This window comes from Populus nigra, chromosome 4, assembly GCF_951802175.1.
Source record: "Populus nigra chromosome 4, ddPopNigr1.1, whole genome shotgun sequence".
Lineage (NCBI taxonomy): Eukaryota > Viridiplantae > Streptophyta > Magnoliopsida > Malpighiales > Salicaceae > Populus > Populus nigra.
This window is the reverse complement of record NC_084855.1, coordinates 23,131,873-23,146,309: the sequence shown is the minus strand read 5'-3', so window position 1 is coordinate 23,146,309 and position 14,437 is coordinate 23,131,873. Positions and strand designations below refer to the sequence as shown.

Here is a 14,437-nt window from a genome sequence, read left to right as displayed (position 1 = left end):
ACAAAAATTAAAAAACATAAAGAAAAAAAAAAAGCAAAACACTATGAATTACTATTGTCATTCACAATGCAATATGCGTGGATGAACAATGGTTTCCACACATCTTTTATTTTTTGTTACTTTATAAATTTTAATAACATGATTTTTTTCTAAAAATATTTTTTAACTATATAAGAAAAAATAAACTATAAAAAAAAGTCAAGTTCAATTAAAAAATATAAAAAATCAACCCACCAAAATCGTAAACCGGGGCAACCTGAGTTCCCTTGGTAAACTCGTAAACCACATTAACCTCATATAAAAGAAAAATAAAAAGAAGTAAATTACAAAACTAAATTCTCAACGGTCTCAATTTTAAAAGATGAGATCAATAAAAATAGATTTGAAAAAAAATTCATAACAAAAAAGAAAGAAAAAAAAGAAAAAAGGAAAACATTGTGGATTATGTAATCCACGGTGCAATGGATGTTGGGTGAACAATGGTTTCCCTCACATCCTTTAATTTTTGTTACATCATAAAGTTTAATAACATGAATTTTCTCTAAAATTATTTTTTTAATAATATGAGAAAAAAATAAACTATAAAAAAGCTAAATTTAATTAAAAAACCCACCACATCCATAAACTGGGGTAACTTGGGTTACCTCAACAAACTCACAAACCATGCTAACTTTATAAAAAGACAAGAAAAAAATTACAAACTAAATTCTCAACCATCTTAATATTAAAAAATAAAATCAACAAAAATAATTTTGTAAAAAATCATAACAAAAAAAAATCATGTGTAAAATGTTTTTCAATAGTGTAATTATTATCTTGCCCCTTGGTTATTTTCTCTTTTATCTTTGTTTCAAGGATAGGATGGTCTTTTCATAGGACGTGAAAATCTTTTAGGAATTGAGTAGGGTTATTTTAGTAATTGTGTTTGTAAATGCACAATAAAATAATGAATTTAACCCTGAAATAAAATAATTCAATGCTTTCTGCACATGAGTGATTTTGTATTTTCATGTTTGGTCAAACAACGAAATTATGACATTACCCATGTCATTCCAATTTTTTAGCCTTGCATTCAAGGGCTTTGTGGTAATTTTCTCATGGTAAAAAACATAACAAAAATTAAAAAACAAGAAAAAAAAAAGAAAAAGAAAAAAAAAAGAAAAAAAAACACTATGGATTATGAAATCCACAGTGCAATGAGTGTTGGACAAACAATGGTTTCCCCCACATCCTTTAATTTTTGTTACCGTATAAAATTTAATAACATGGTTTTTTTTAAACTATTTATTTTAACAATACAAGAAAAAAAATAGACTATAAAAAAACCAAGTTCAATTAAAAACAATTTATCACATCCATAAAACTAGAGCAACCTGGGTTACCTCGATAAACCTGCAAACCATGTTAACCTCATAAAAAAAAAATTACAAAACAAAATTCTCAACCATCTCAGTATTAAAAATAAAAGTAACAAAAATAATTTTGAAAAAAAATCATAACAAAAAAAAACTATATGTAAAACAAATATGAAAAGACACTATAGCAATCCACAATGTTCTGTAAAAAAAGTTAATAGTGTTTTCCCTACTTTATTTAGCTTTTTTCATAATTATATTTAGGTACATAATATTTATTTATTTAAGTGTTATTGTATTGTTGCATGTTTTCATCAATGTTTTTCCTTGAATAAAAATTCCAAACCCCAATTTAGGGAAGACACGTTATTCTCCTTTATTTTATTATATATAAAAACAATAGCTATTATATTTAATTATATTATACAAGCACTAAGCACGCTACTTTGGAGAAAATGATGTAAATATTTTAAATTAAAATTATAAACTATTTTTAACTAGAATTTAAGATTTCATATTTTTGCTAAAAGATAATATTTTTAAAACTAGAGCGGTTTGATTTGTTCAATATTCGCCTTCTTCAATTCAACAATTGAGTTTTAGTTTTGATTTAGTCTTTTTTTTTTAATTTATTTTTGAAAAATAAATTAAAAATATAAATATTGACTCCAAAAAAAAAAAACCGGACCCAAATATTTAGGCTTTAAGCCAAGCCCAACAAACTAAAATTGAAGTAAAGAAACCGATTGGACGACCATCCACCTTAACATAAGAATCCATGTCGCACGTATCTTGTGGCCATGTTGTTATCTCAATGCTCGATAATATTCACTTCCATAGCCTTCTACTTATGGCTGGGTAACGCTATTAAAAATAGATTTTATTTGAAAAAAATATTAAATTAATATTATTTTTAGTTTTTTTATGATTTTGATATTATGTTAAAAAGTAAAAGAAGCAATCTGAAAAAAAATATTTTAATATTTTTTCAAGTAAAAAAATATTTTTAAAAAGCATAATGCGGAGACTCCTATCAAATAATCTACCATTTAAACCATCATTCTTTTTTTGTTATATAATTTATTTATCCTTGTTGATTTTTATATTTTTTAAAAGTATATTATGGCAAACATTATACATTAAATATTTTCCAACTTAGCAAGGAAAATTTGAAATTGCAAGGGTTTCATTGGTTTTGGTACCAAAAAAAATCAGTATATTCTGAAAAATCTTATGGCTAAAAGTAATAATCGAGTACTATAGGTCATATGAAATATGTACTAGGTTAGTGTATGGTCCACATATCTATATAAGATTATGGTCAGCATAAACCGGGTTCCAAAAAATCATTAAGAGTGATATAAGGGATTGGTGGGTTTTCGATACATGATTTTGGAAGCAAAAGATTTATGAAACAAGAAAAAGGAGCCATGATCATATTAAATAGTTATTATTACTGAGTTTTTTCATGAATGTAAAGAGGTTATAAATTCAAATTTAATGGACAAAAAAACCTTTCAAAAAGCTTAAACCCTATCCTAAAAAAATCTAAAAACATCCCTATAAGCTCAGGCTGTTACACCCGAGCCCAGTTTTCACCAAGGTGCATAGGCTCAAGAATGATAGCCCACCATCTGGGCATACACCCCGGTATCCCCTTGGGATTGGGCTACCATGCCCGAGCCTAGCATGCTTGGATCCTAGCATCTTGTTTAGATTTATTTTTTTATTTTTAATAGGCTCGAGTAAGGCATTTCTTTAAGAGTTTTTTCAGAACCTCACGTGAATCTCTTAATATTTTATAATGATCCAATATATATTGTTTTGAATATAATACAATTTAAAATGTCACAAGAATGAAATTACACTTTAACATCTCCCTTCTACAAAATAACAAAATTCATAGGCTATAAATGCATTATGAATCTTTCAAGCTCAAAGTTCATAATCTCTTCATTCTGAACACTTTTAGCATATATATTTTCAGAGTCTATCTCTCTAAATTATCATTGCACTTTCTCTCTCTACAAAGTAACTGACTTAGAGCGTGTTTGGCAGTGTGGTTGCGGGTGCTTTTCAAATAACTTTTCGTGCCAAAATGCATGCCAACGATGTTTTTTCATTTTTTAAAAATCATTTTTGACATCAGCACATCAAAACGATCCAAAACGTATAAACCATATTAAATTTTAACAAAAAAAAAAATTTCAAATTTTTTGGGAACGCAGCCGCAGCCGCGTTCTCAAACGGTGCCTTAAACATTTGAAAGTCCTTATATCCATTAAATGAGACTTTTTGCAAGTATCAGTTACCAGTCACCTTGATTTTCCAGACACCACTAATTATTAACCACCTAAACTTTTCATATCAAGTCATTAAGTACCTTATATAGGAAGAACGAATCAGATTGCTTGAACTAAGATATTAACTGATTACCCAGCACGTTAGCCTTATTTCTAACTATCTTGGATTTTAAGACTCATCAATTGGCACCGTCTGTGAGGGTATTAATAAAAAAACCATTAGTTTCTAAAGCTTGTTTTTAACATTTTCAGGTCATTTCATGACACACAATTAAGACATACTTGGGTAAGGACGCAAGACAAATCTACATGTTACCACAAACACTTCTACCCAACCGAACCTTCAACAACTCACCAGTCAAGTGCAACTTCTCATTCGAGCTGTATTGGCAATTTGAGGGCAAAATCAAACATTGTTATCCTAACAAGTCTTGACACACTCAACAACACACAACGTCTTAGCGCCACGGCCACCGGCTGCACCAGATACTCATAGACGATTACACTATTCAGAGGAGACTAAATAGAGTGACATTCTTAAGAGTCCCGAGTGAAACTCAATTTAACTTTTCTTTTAAAAAATAAAATGTCATTATTTTAACATAATGATTTTGAAATATAGATTAGCCCGAGTCAACTCAGATTAATTTATATAACCAATGATCCGAGCCTTGAGTCGGGTCATAGATTGGGTCAGGTAATTTCATAACTATGCTTTTTTTTTTACCTTTTTTTTATATCTTTTTTATATTGCAAAGGAAACTTATATTGCCTATTAATAATTAAGTATCAAACCTTTTAATTTTATCAATTTTACCAAAAACACTGAGTATCATACAATGTTACCGCTTAATTTATTTACTGTTAGTGATTGTTAAATATTTTATGTAATTTGCACATGTTTGTTAAACCTTTTTTTTAAAAAAAATGTTAAGATAAACTCTAATTTACCATAACAAGTAATTTTAATGTTAAATCACTGTAAATTAATTATAAAAGTTAATGAGGTGGAGGAGGAGAAAAAAGAAAGAAAACTTTACCATAACACTTGTGCACTTTACGCCACTCCCTCCTTTTATACAAGAAAGTATTATCATTTTAGTTTAAATTATATTCAGGTAGATAATATTTATTTATTTATTTAAGTATTATAGTGTTGTTGCGTGTTTTCATCAATTTCTTTTTGTTGAATAAAAATTCCAAACCCTAATTTTGTAGGTAAGACACGTCATTCTCTTTTATTTTATTATATATATAAAACAAGAGCGATTTTATTTAATTATATTACACATCAAAATAATTAGTAAATATTAAAAAAAACAATTTAATATTTTTTTTTTCAAATAAAACATATTTCAATAACTTGAGTATTATGGATCTGTAGGGCCTAGCAATATACATTTCTACAAACAAACGAAGTTGGTAAAGCAAAACATGATACGTTTGTCGAACCAACATGACAAGAATACAATTATTCATGGAGACATGCTTAGGAATAAATCCTCTATCATTAATAGTAACGAAATTATTGTTTATTATTACATGTGAAGACAAAATCATAATCATACTTCATGCCCAACCTTCACATGCTATGTCTCGCCCTTCCTTTCCCTATTGATAGATTACTTTCAACTTGATCAAGTCAAAGGTTAAATTATTATTATTATTATTATTATTATTCTTTTTTGTTGTATTTTTTTTTTACCGATGGGAGTGAAGTTAATAAATCATTATAAAATAGCATCCAAACAGTGATCCGGTGGTAGAAGTTTTTTGTCAAGTTGTTATCTTATTTACTATTATGTTTATCCGTATTTCACTACGAGTCAGATTATTTTTTAAAATTAAAAAATATTAAAAGCATGAAATTTTTTTTGACATTATTATTAAATTCAATCAAGTAGTTCGATCTTTGAGTTTCGAATTAAACCGCGTGGAAGTTAATCCAAAGTGAATCATTCAATTTAATGAGTTCAAAGAAAATTTAGAAGGCAAGTAAAAACATGACATAATTTTGAAAAAAAAATTAAGACAATATTTTTTTAATATTAAGATGATGTTAGATTTGATCGACCTCGGTCACCCCGTGACTTGGGTAATGGATTTTAATAGGTTTAATAACTTTGTTTTTTATTAAAATATATTTTTATTTAATTTTATGGTAAAATTAGATACTTGCAAAATTGAACATCAACCCTAAAAAGATGTTTATTTGAGATCTTAATAACCCTATACAAAGTAGAAAAAAATAAACCATGAATTTTATTTTTCAATCAATCCAACATTGAAGAAGAATGAAATAAAACAACAATTAGAAAAATTAAAGAACCAAAAACTAAAAAAAAACATATTAGGTTTGATGGTTAAACCTGTAAATCGGGTAACTCAGGTCAACCTGTAAACCCGCAAACTGTGTAATGGACTTAATTGGGATTAATAACTTTTTTTTGTAAACTATTTTTTATTTAATTATATGATAATAAAAATGGACGATTGCAAAATCAAGCATCAAATCAATATTGAGACTTTTTTAAGACTATGATAACCTTATAGAAATAAAAACAAAACAAATTATGAAACTCAATTCTCAATTAGCCCAATATCGAAGGATGAAATCGAAACAAATATTTTTTTTAAAAGTTAAACTCGCTGAACTCGTCAACAGGCCCATGAACTTTCAAAATTTTAATTATATTATTTTTTCTGAAACTATTTTTTTAAATATATGATAAAGAGAAAAATAAACAATTAAATAATCAAGTTCAATTAGTAAAAAGTAAAACCACTACTAAACTTGTGAACCGGAACAACCAATGTTACATCACAAAACTCGCAAACCAAGTCATTAACTTCACAAAGTTTAATAACCTAATTTATTTAAATTATTTTTTATTTAACTAAACTATTTAAAAATTAGACCATACCACAATCTTAAGATATTTTTTTGATACCAACCCAACATTGAGATGTTTTATTGATACCGCAACAATCATATAAAAAGCAAATTAAAATAATTTATCAACTCTAAATCCATATAAGCGCATCATATAAGGACTAAATTAAAAAAAAACAAATGAAAAAAGGGCTTAAAATGAAATTTTTTTGTCAATTACTGTTATAATCCATAATACTAATGGGCGTAGGGAAACAATATTTTCCTCGTACCTTTTAGTTTTATACTTTATAAAACCTTGTTTATCTTACAAGTTCATCCATGCTTATTGAGTTTGACGTGGACAAGATTTTTTTATTGAACTATTTTTTCTTAAAATAATCTAAATCAATGTTGTTATATTGAAAAAAGAAATTGAATTTACCTGTGTAAAACGAGAATTTTTAAAACAATTGTGATGTTTACCCAAAGCAATTTTTTTCACCACTTGTTAAATTACGTTCTTTATATGTACGGATAATAATTTAATCCAAAATAGATGTATATCAACCCAATTCGAATGAATGAATATTTTTTATATAATTATTTTACTTGATAGGTAATGGGCAAGGTATGATTATTGTCAAACACAACTCAAAACGTACCTGAAATATATATTTATATTATATTGATATATTTGTAAAACATCTAGATTTGTTTTAATACAATATGATATATATATATATATATATATATATATATATATATATATATTTCAATATTAATATAAAACATGCATGTATAATATTTATAATTTTTTCATTTAATATATATATATATATATATATATAGTATTTTTTAATACAATATTATTATTTTTAGCTTCAAATTAATTTTTTTGGTATTTTTGGATCATTTTGATTTGTTGATGTCAAAAATAAATTTTTAAAAATAATAAACAAATTATTTTGATGTATTTTTAAGTAAAAAATATTTTAAAAAACAATTTTCACCATACTTCTAAATAGACCCTAAACACCCACTCTTCGATCCGCATTCCAAATGTGTTTTGATGACACATGACAACTTTCTATTAGTTGAAGGGAATAAATAGAAAAATTGGTTTATAATGCAAATCTACCAATCTTTTCATCCTGAAACCTAAAATCTAGATCGGCTTGAGACCTAGCCGACTTAAAACCTAAATCTATCTAGGTTAAAAATATAAAAGAAAAAATATAATTGTTTTGATAAAAAATATAAATTAATTCAATTGATTCAGGCTTCATCTTGTTAAAACACAATCTTTAATATGTTGGTTTTTATTTTTATTTTTTATTTTATCAAAAGAATGCTATTTTAATTTTTAAATTTTTTTTGAAGTTGACCTCCTGACATTAGTGTTATCCCGAGTCAATTTCTATGTTAGATTTTACAACCAATTATGGTGTAACCTAGATCTTAGGTTGGATTGACTGCATCTTGGTTCTTATAAAATAGTGTTTATTTTTACAGTGATATTATATTTTTGAAAAAAATATTTTTAATATTGTTAAATTATTTTAATATGATAATAATAAAAATAAATTTTAAAAAATAAAAAAATATTATTTTAATATATTAAAAAAAACTTTAAAAAAACAATAACTTTCACATTACCAAACAGTACCGAATCAATGCCAATAATTGATCATCCTCCTAATCATTGCTGGATGCAAGCTGGCACCGCTGTCTTGTTCTTCTCCTCCGACTACTTCTCCAAGTTCCTCCATCCCTCCACCATTCTCTCTCCAAAACAAATCCTTAAACCCTAACCCTAATTCACATTCCCCAAACTGTAAATAACCATTAAATTAAATTCATGCTCTAACCACAGGAAGAAAAATAAAATGCTTCGTTTAATTTGTTACCTTTCATTTCTTGTAATATCTATCACAACCGTCTATTCCGATCAGGAAAAATCGATATACGATGTCTTAAAAGCGCACGGGCTCCCCATAGGGTTGCTACCGAAGGGAGTGAAGGAATTCAAGATCGATGAAACGGGGCGTTTCGAGGTACACTTGGATCAGGCTTGCAATGCGAAGTTTGAGAGTGAATTGCATTACGATATGAATGTTACGGGCAGTTTGAGTTACGGGCAGATCGGAGCTTTATCGGGGATTTCGTCGCAGGAGTTGTTTCTGTGGTTTCCTGTTAAAGGGATTCGAGTTGATGTGCCGAGTTCAGGTCTTATTTATTTCGATGTTGGTGTTGTTTTTAAGCAATTTTCACTTTCCTTGTTTGAGATGCCCAGAGATTGTGTTGCTGTTCGTAATGGGGACATTGTAGCTCTTCGGCATCGAAAGTTTATTGCTGATACTGTTGCCAAGGTTTAGTTTCATTGCTTTTACTAGTTATTAATTTGATTTTCTAAGATTAGCTGAGTTGATTTGGTTACGATAAGATTTAATCAAAAAAAATTTGGTGTTTTGAGCTTCATTTTTTCATGGAAATTCAGCAAAGTTGAACGGAATACTGTGGATTACAAATTCATTTTTTCTTAAATGGAGTTATTTTTTAAGGGCTGAGAGGGATCTTTACGTTGATTTGATGTGATGTTTTTGACAATTGTGTTTTTGGTTTAATGTTTTGTAATTTTCATGCAGAGTCAACCTGGGAAGGTAAGATATGAACTTGAACAGGAGAATTTTGGTAGGGATTTCCTGTAGCGTGCGGCTAAGGTTACTTGTGGGTTATCCATTTCATCTTGTAAATTTCATCAGCAGAGAATCTGTTTAGCAGGTCTGATGCTTCCATCCAGTGTGTTTGCTTGGGTTCTTTTATTATGGAGAGTAGTGGAGAGCAGAAAATTTCTCGTGTGGCATGGACGCTGTTTGGATTTGATTGAGTCGAAAGGGGAAATTTGAGGAGGCAGTGGTATGATGAAAATTGGCGTCCTGCCTACAGAAGATAAGGGAGACAGGAGTAATTCGGTTGAGGTGATTTCAGGTGATACATTCGATATAAGTTCAATTTAAATGTTAATTTGTTGTACTATGAATACAAAATATGTGTGCTATCCATATCCATATCGGGTCGCTTTTTGTGGTGTAAGTTTCTTAGATTGATGAGAGTTATATACTTCCATGATATTAAAGTTCGGGAATAAAAGGATTAAGCTTCATTATACGATGAGAGTTATTTCAGCTTCATTATACGTTTCCATTTACAATTGTTATGGAGTTTTTACTACTTCACAGTTCTTCTCAGCTTGGTTTTTTTAAATTTCTCTCTGTATTTTCTTGGGATTCCATCCTACAGTCTTGCCTTTAGCTGATGGTTAATCCATCAATTAACTGGTAATCTCCATTTTCTTTAACTGGCTTGTATTCATGTTGTTATGCTCAGGTGTAAATCTCGAGAGTCACTACTGTCAAAGAATTTGAGCTGAGGATTTGACTCCATTATTTATGAAAATAGAATCCTGCAACAAGATATATCTTCCCTACTCCTAGGCTTTTTTCAGGGTTTGGGTGGTTGGCTAGGCAAAATGAGCTGGGCTTTTAGTTTCGGGTTTTAGAATTTGGTTCAGGAATTATGAATTTATGATATTCAACTGTACTATATTTCCATGCACCGCTAAGTCTAGCGAGACTTGTATGACAGGTAAAGTTTCAGGTGTCATTTCTATACTTACTTATCCTCCATGACCCTTTACTTACCTGTTCCCTGATAATCTGTCCTTCTCTCATCATGAAAGGGCTGACCTCTGACATGATTACTAACTGTTAACCTATCTTCTGTGTAGAAACATTAGCCCTTTTCCCTTTCTTTAAGCCAAGAGACTAGTTCGAAATTTAGAATGTTCTGATTCAAGGGTGACTGATTTTTAGGTTGGAGAATCTAGCCTGTTTTAGAAGCATACAAAAACTTCGGATCATAGAAACAGTCTGATTAGGACCTTGAGTTTCTTGATAATCATATTCAACCAGCATAAGCTGGCCTTACTTACCACACGGGAAGTGATGGTCTGCCCTATGTTGGTTCACGACCCCAAATTGCACAATGCAAATTAGTCTATACCCTTGGTTATCTATGCGTCAAGTAAACGTACAGCCTTATTGCCATGAAATTCTTCTCGGCCGGTGATCTGGCATCAATAACCTAGAGGACCTATGGAGTTGCTGCAATGTTTGCACAGAAGGAGATTTGCGGTTGAGGTAGTAAATAAAACTAGACTGCCTATATTTTTTTCTCTCTTTACTTATTTAGGTGGATGTTTAATCTTAACATTCTTATATGCTACAATTTTTGTGAAAAAGCGTTGTGTTTGAACCAGATAGACCAGGGATCTAGTTTCTCTCAGTTTTGATTGCTTGGCAATTTGTCCGACATGGTTTCTGGACACTGCCTTGCATATTCTTGAACAGCTATTCATTTGTTTTATCATGTGCTTCATCGATGTCATAAAATTATTGTATAGAACATAGTCCTGTCACTTGGAGGCATAGACAGGACAATATGGGATAAACTCGGTTGCCTTCCTTTGGCTTGTTCTGTGCATAGTTAAAAGACACTGATATGGCTGTGGTCCTGCTTTTCCATGTTTGATCTGCATTTCAAGACTGATATGCGCATTTGATCCCTAAACATCCCACATGCAGTGCTAGCTACATATTGTTTTGACCAGCATGCATGTGGCAGTGGTCCTGCTTTTCCATGTTTGATCTGCTTTTCAAGCCTGATATGCGCACCCTGTAAACCGTGTCCTGTATGACAAGATTTGTTTGAACTCTGTGTGCTATGGGAAAATACCATGACCCACCCTCTCTAATGGGAATCATGCCAATGGTTCATAGTCATACAATTATTTATGTGCCCTGTGTCGCACTACAATTATTGGCCAAGATGGTCCTGTTCTTTGTTTCTTGTGCTCGTTCCATCACTATGATCAAAAGGTGAAATGTGCCTGTGGACAGACTGTATTAACTATATTTGTTTCTATTTATTAATTAGACTCGAGCGTTATTGAATAATGAATTTGAGACAAATGAAATGGCATGGTAGGTGCATGTAACTTGAGAGGCAAGTATTCAAAGTCAGATTATTATTCATCCTTGACTTCGTCTAATGATGAGTTGTTAGCTTCTGTTTTTTTTTTTTATTCTCAGAACAATAATTAAGATTTGTATTCATGTTTTGTGTATTACTCAATTCTACATTACTGTAATCATTGATGCGTTTTTCCTCAATAAATTTCACACGCCACGGCTGCTCAATAACATTATAATTAATATCTAGCGATTTCACCGGTTTACTTCCTGTGCTATGTTGCGTGAAAAAAAAGAGAGAGCAAGTTGTGAGGAATTTTATATATATATATATATTAAATCTTGTTTAATGAGTCAAATTCAAAACTTTCAAATTGAGTTTTTATTAAATTCAAGTTTTTAATTAGATTATGTTGGAGTTTTTATGATGCGTTTTTCCTCAATAAATTTCACACGCCACGACTCCACAATAACATTATAATTAACATCTAGCAATTTACTTCCTGTGCTATGCTGCGTGAAAAAAAAAACAAGTTGTGAGGAATTTTTTTATATATAGTTATTAAATCTTGTTTAATGAGTCAAATTTAAAACTCCCTAGTAGAGTCTTTATTAAATCTTAATTTTTAATTAAATTATTTAAGAGTTGTTTTGATATAATTTAATCTACTAAATAGATTTCAAGATAAAAATTAAAAAATTAAAAAATAATATAAAAAACAAAGATTAAACATGAAAGTTTAAAGGCATTTTGAATAATTGTTAAAAAGGAGATTGACATAAAAAAAAATTAAAGCTCACAATTTTTTTTTAAAAAACATTTAGATAAAGTATTAGATTGATTTTGATTAACTTAGTTAACTTATTAAATTCGTTATGAGTTCAATGAGTTTAATTTTATTTTTTTATTTTAATTATATGATAAAGAAATAAAAACAAATTCAAATTCAATTCAACCTAATATTAAAAAATAAAATTAAGAAAACTAAAAAGATTAATCAAAAACCCATTATTAAAGGTTTTTTTGTTAAAAAAAGTTATGGGTCGAAGCAATTCAGCATACTAAAGTCTTACAGAAAATTATTATCATCAAACTTTTCTTGTTGAATGAAACCGTCAACACCAAATTTAACTATTTTTATTGTTAGTATTGCAACAACGAACTATTTTTTCTTTTTCTTATATAGTTTTTAGATAACTTTTTTTTTTTTTAATTTAGTGATTGAAAAATAAATAAAATAAATTTTTATATTAAAATTAAAATTATAGTGAAGTTGAAGAGCCATGTATTTTCTTTACATTTTAATTTGATGCTTAATTTCATATAATTAGAATGCAATTAAAAAAAAACTTGACGGAAGGTTCCAGTGGTCATCTTATACTTTTTTTATTTTTTTGTTAATAAGTTTTTGGATATAGAACTAAAGTTATTGTTGCTTGGACTTCATTCCATCCCGTGCTTTATATGAATACGTTTTAGTCCTTTTCTTTTCATGTATTCTATTACTAACACGACAAACTACTAATAATATTTTTTTCTCAAATTTAATTGAGAATTATGACATTAACCATCCTTGTCAAGATGGCAAGATATGCTTTAAGTTTGCAACTTTTTGAAAAAATAAATAAAATTGTTAGCATATTTACGAACTCGGTTCAAACGCCACCCATCTTCTTACAATGTTTAAGAACCTGTTTTTCTTCTTCTTATCCAACAGTGTCTGACTTTCTATTTAATTTTGAATTGTGTTTTGACACATTGAAGAAACTGTGAAAAATAGATGAAAATCTTTGCAGCCGGGTCCTGAGCTTCCAGTTTAGCATGGCTCCACGAAGGAAGAGGGTGTTTTTTTTTTTCCATGTCAAAAGGTGTTTTTGAAAATTTTTGAGTCTTTTTTATATTTTTTTTATTGTTTTTATATGTTAATTAGGTGAATTACGCCCAGATTTTCAAAGATACTATAGAACTTTTGAATTTTCTCTAGCATTTATCATCACATACAACTCATATATACGGAATAGCCGTCTTGCACACCCAATTGCTCTTGCCGTCCTCTTTTCTTCCTCTAATATTTAACCTGAAGGAGCCGAGCCTTTTTGGGTTTTTGATTTATTTTTTATTTGATGACTTGAAGTGAGCATTATTTCAATCAGATGTACCTTTATCTTCTTTAACTAAATTAAAGAAATAAAAGCAATTAACTTATTTTTAGATAATATAAAAAATAAATAATCTCATTAATTTAGTCAATTTTTTTTATATATTTTAAAAGTGTTTTTAAAAAGATTGAATTTTTTTTATTTACTTTAAATTAATTTTTATTTTGTGTTTTTAGATTGTTTTGATATGCTGATATCAAAAATAAATTTTAAAAAATTAAAAATTTATTTTAATACATTTCTAAAAAAATAATACCATGAAAAACAACTCTCAAACACCACACCACCTAAATGAGCTACAATTACACAAAAAAAGAATGCATGGATTGTAACATAGTAATTAAACTCGATTTAGCTTAGAAAACTCATGATTTTAAATTTGGCATGAATTTGATTTCAAGTTGAATAGAAAGATATCAGTAAAATCCTAGTTAATCCAACTAAATTTAAGTTAAAAAAATTAAAAAAATAATATTATTTAAATAAAAATTACTGATCAATAATTCAATCCAATAATTCAATGATTTAGATCTAAGAGTTAGAGTTACGATCTTTTTGTTAAAAAAATTATTTGGCAGCTTGTTGGGTCCCAGGTTCAATTGTGTTTTAAACTAGTGGGGCGGGACTATGTTATTTTTTTTCATTAAGGATTCTTTCGAAACTAATCAATAACAAACTATATTTAGCATGCTTCAAGATTGTCCTGTTTCCATA

The 14,437-nt window shown here is 28.8% G+C and overlaps 1 protein-coding gene across 2 annotated transcripts; it reads left to right on the top strand.

Annotated features, from left to right (window-relative positions):
• The first annotated feature begins 8,213 nt into the window (after positions 1–8,213).
• Positions 8,214–10,196, top strand: LOC133692456 (uncharacterized). Of its 2 annotated transcripts, XR_009841893.1 has the most exons (3): positions 8,214–8,902; positions 9,179–9,521; positions 9,921–10,196. XR_009841893.1 is itself a non-coding variant. In XM_062113421.1 (2 exons), the coding sequence occupies exons 1-2, from the start codon at positions 8,420–8,422 to the stop codon at positions 9,239–9,241; spliced, it is 546 nt and encodes a 181-aa protein (XP_061969405.1). In that variant the 5' UTR covers positions 8,214–8,419; the 3' UTR covers positions 9,242–9,699. The 2 variants fall into 2 exon arrangements, 1 of the variants encoding a protein (XP_061969405.1); XM_062113421.1 differs by lacking the exon at positions 9,921–10,196 and having other exon boundaries at positions 9,179–9,699.
• Positions 10,197–14,437: the final 4,241 nt, after the last annotated feature.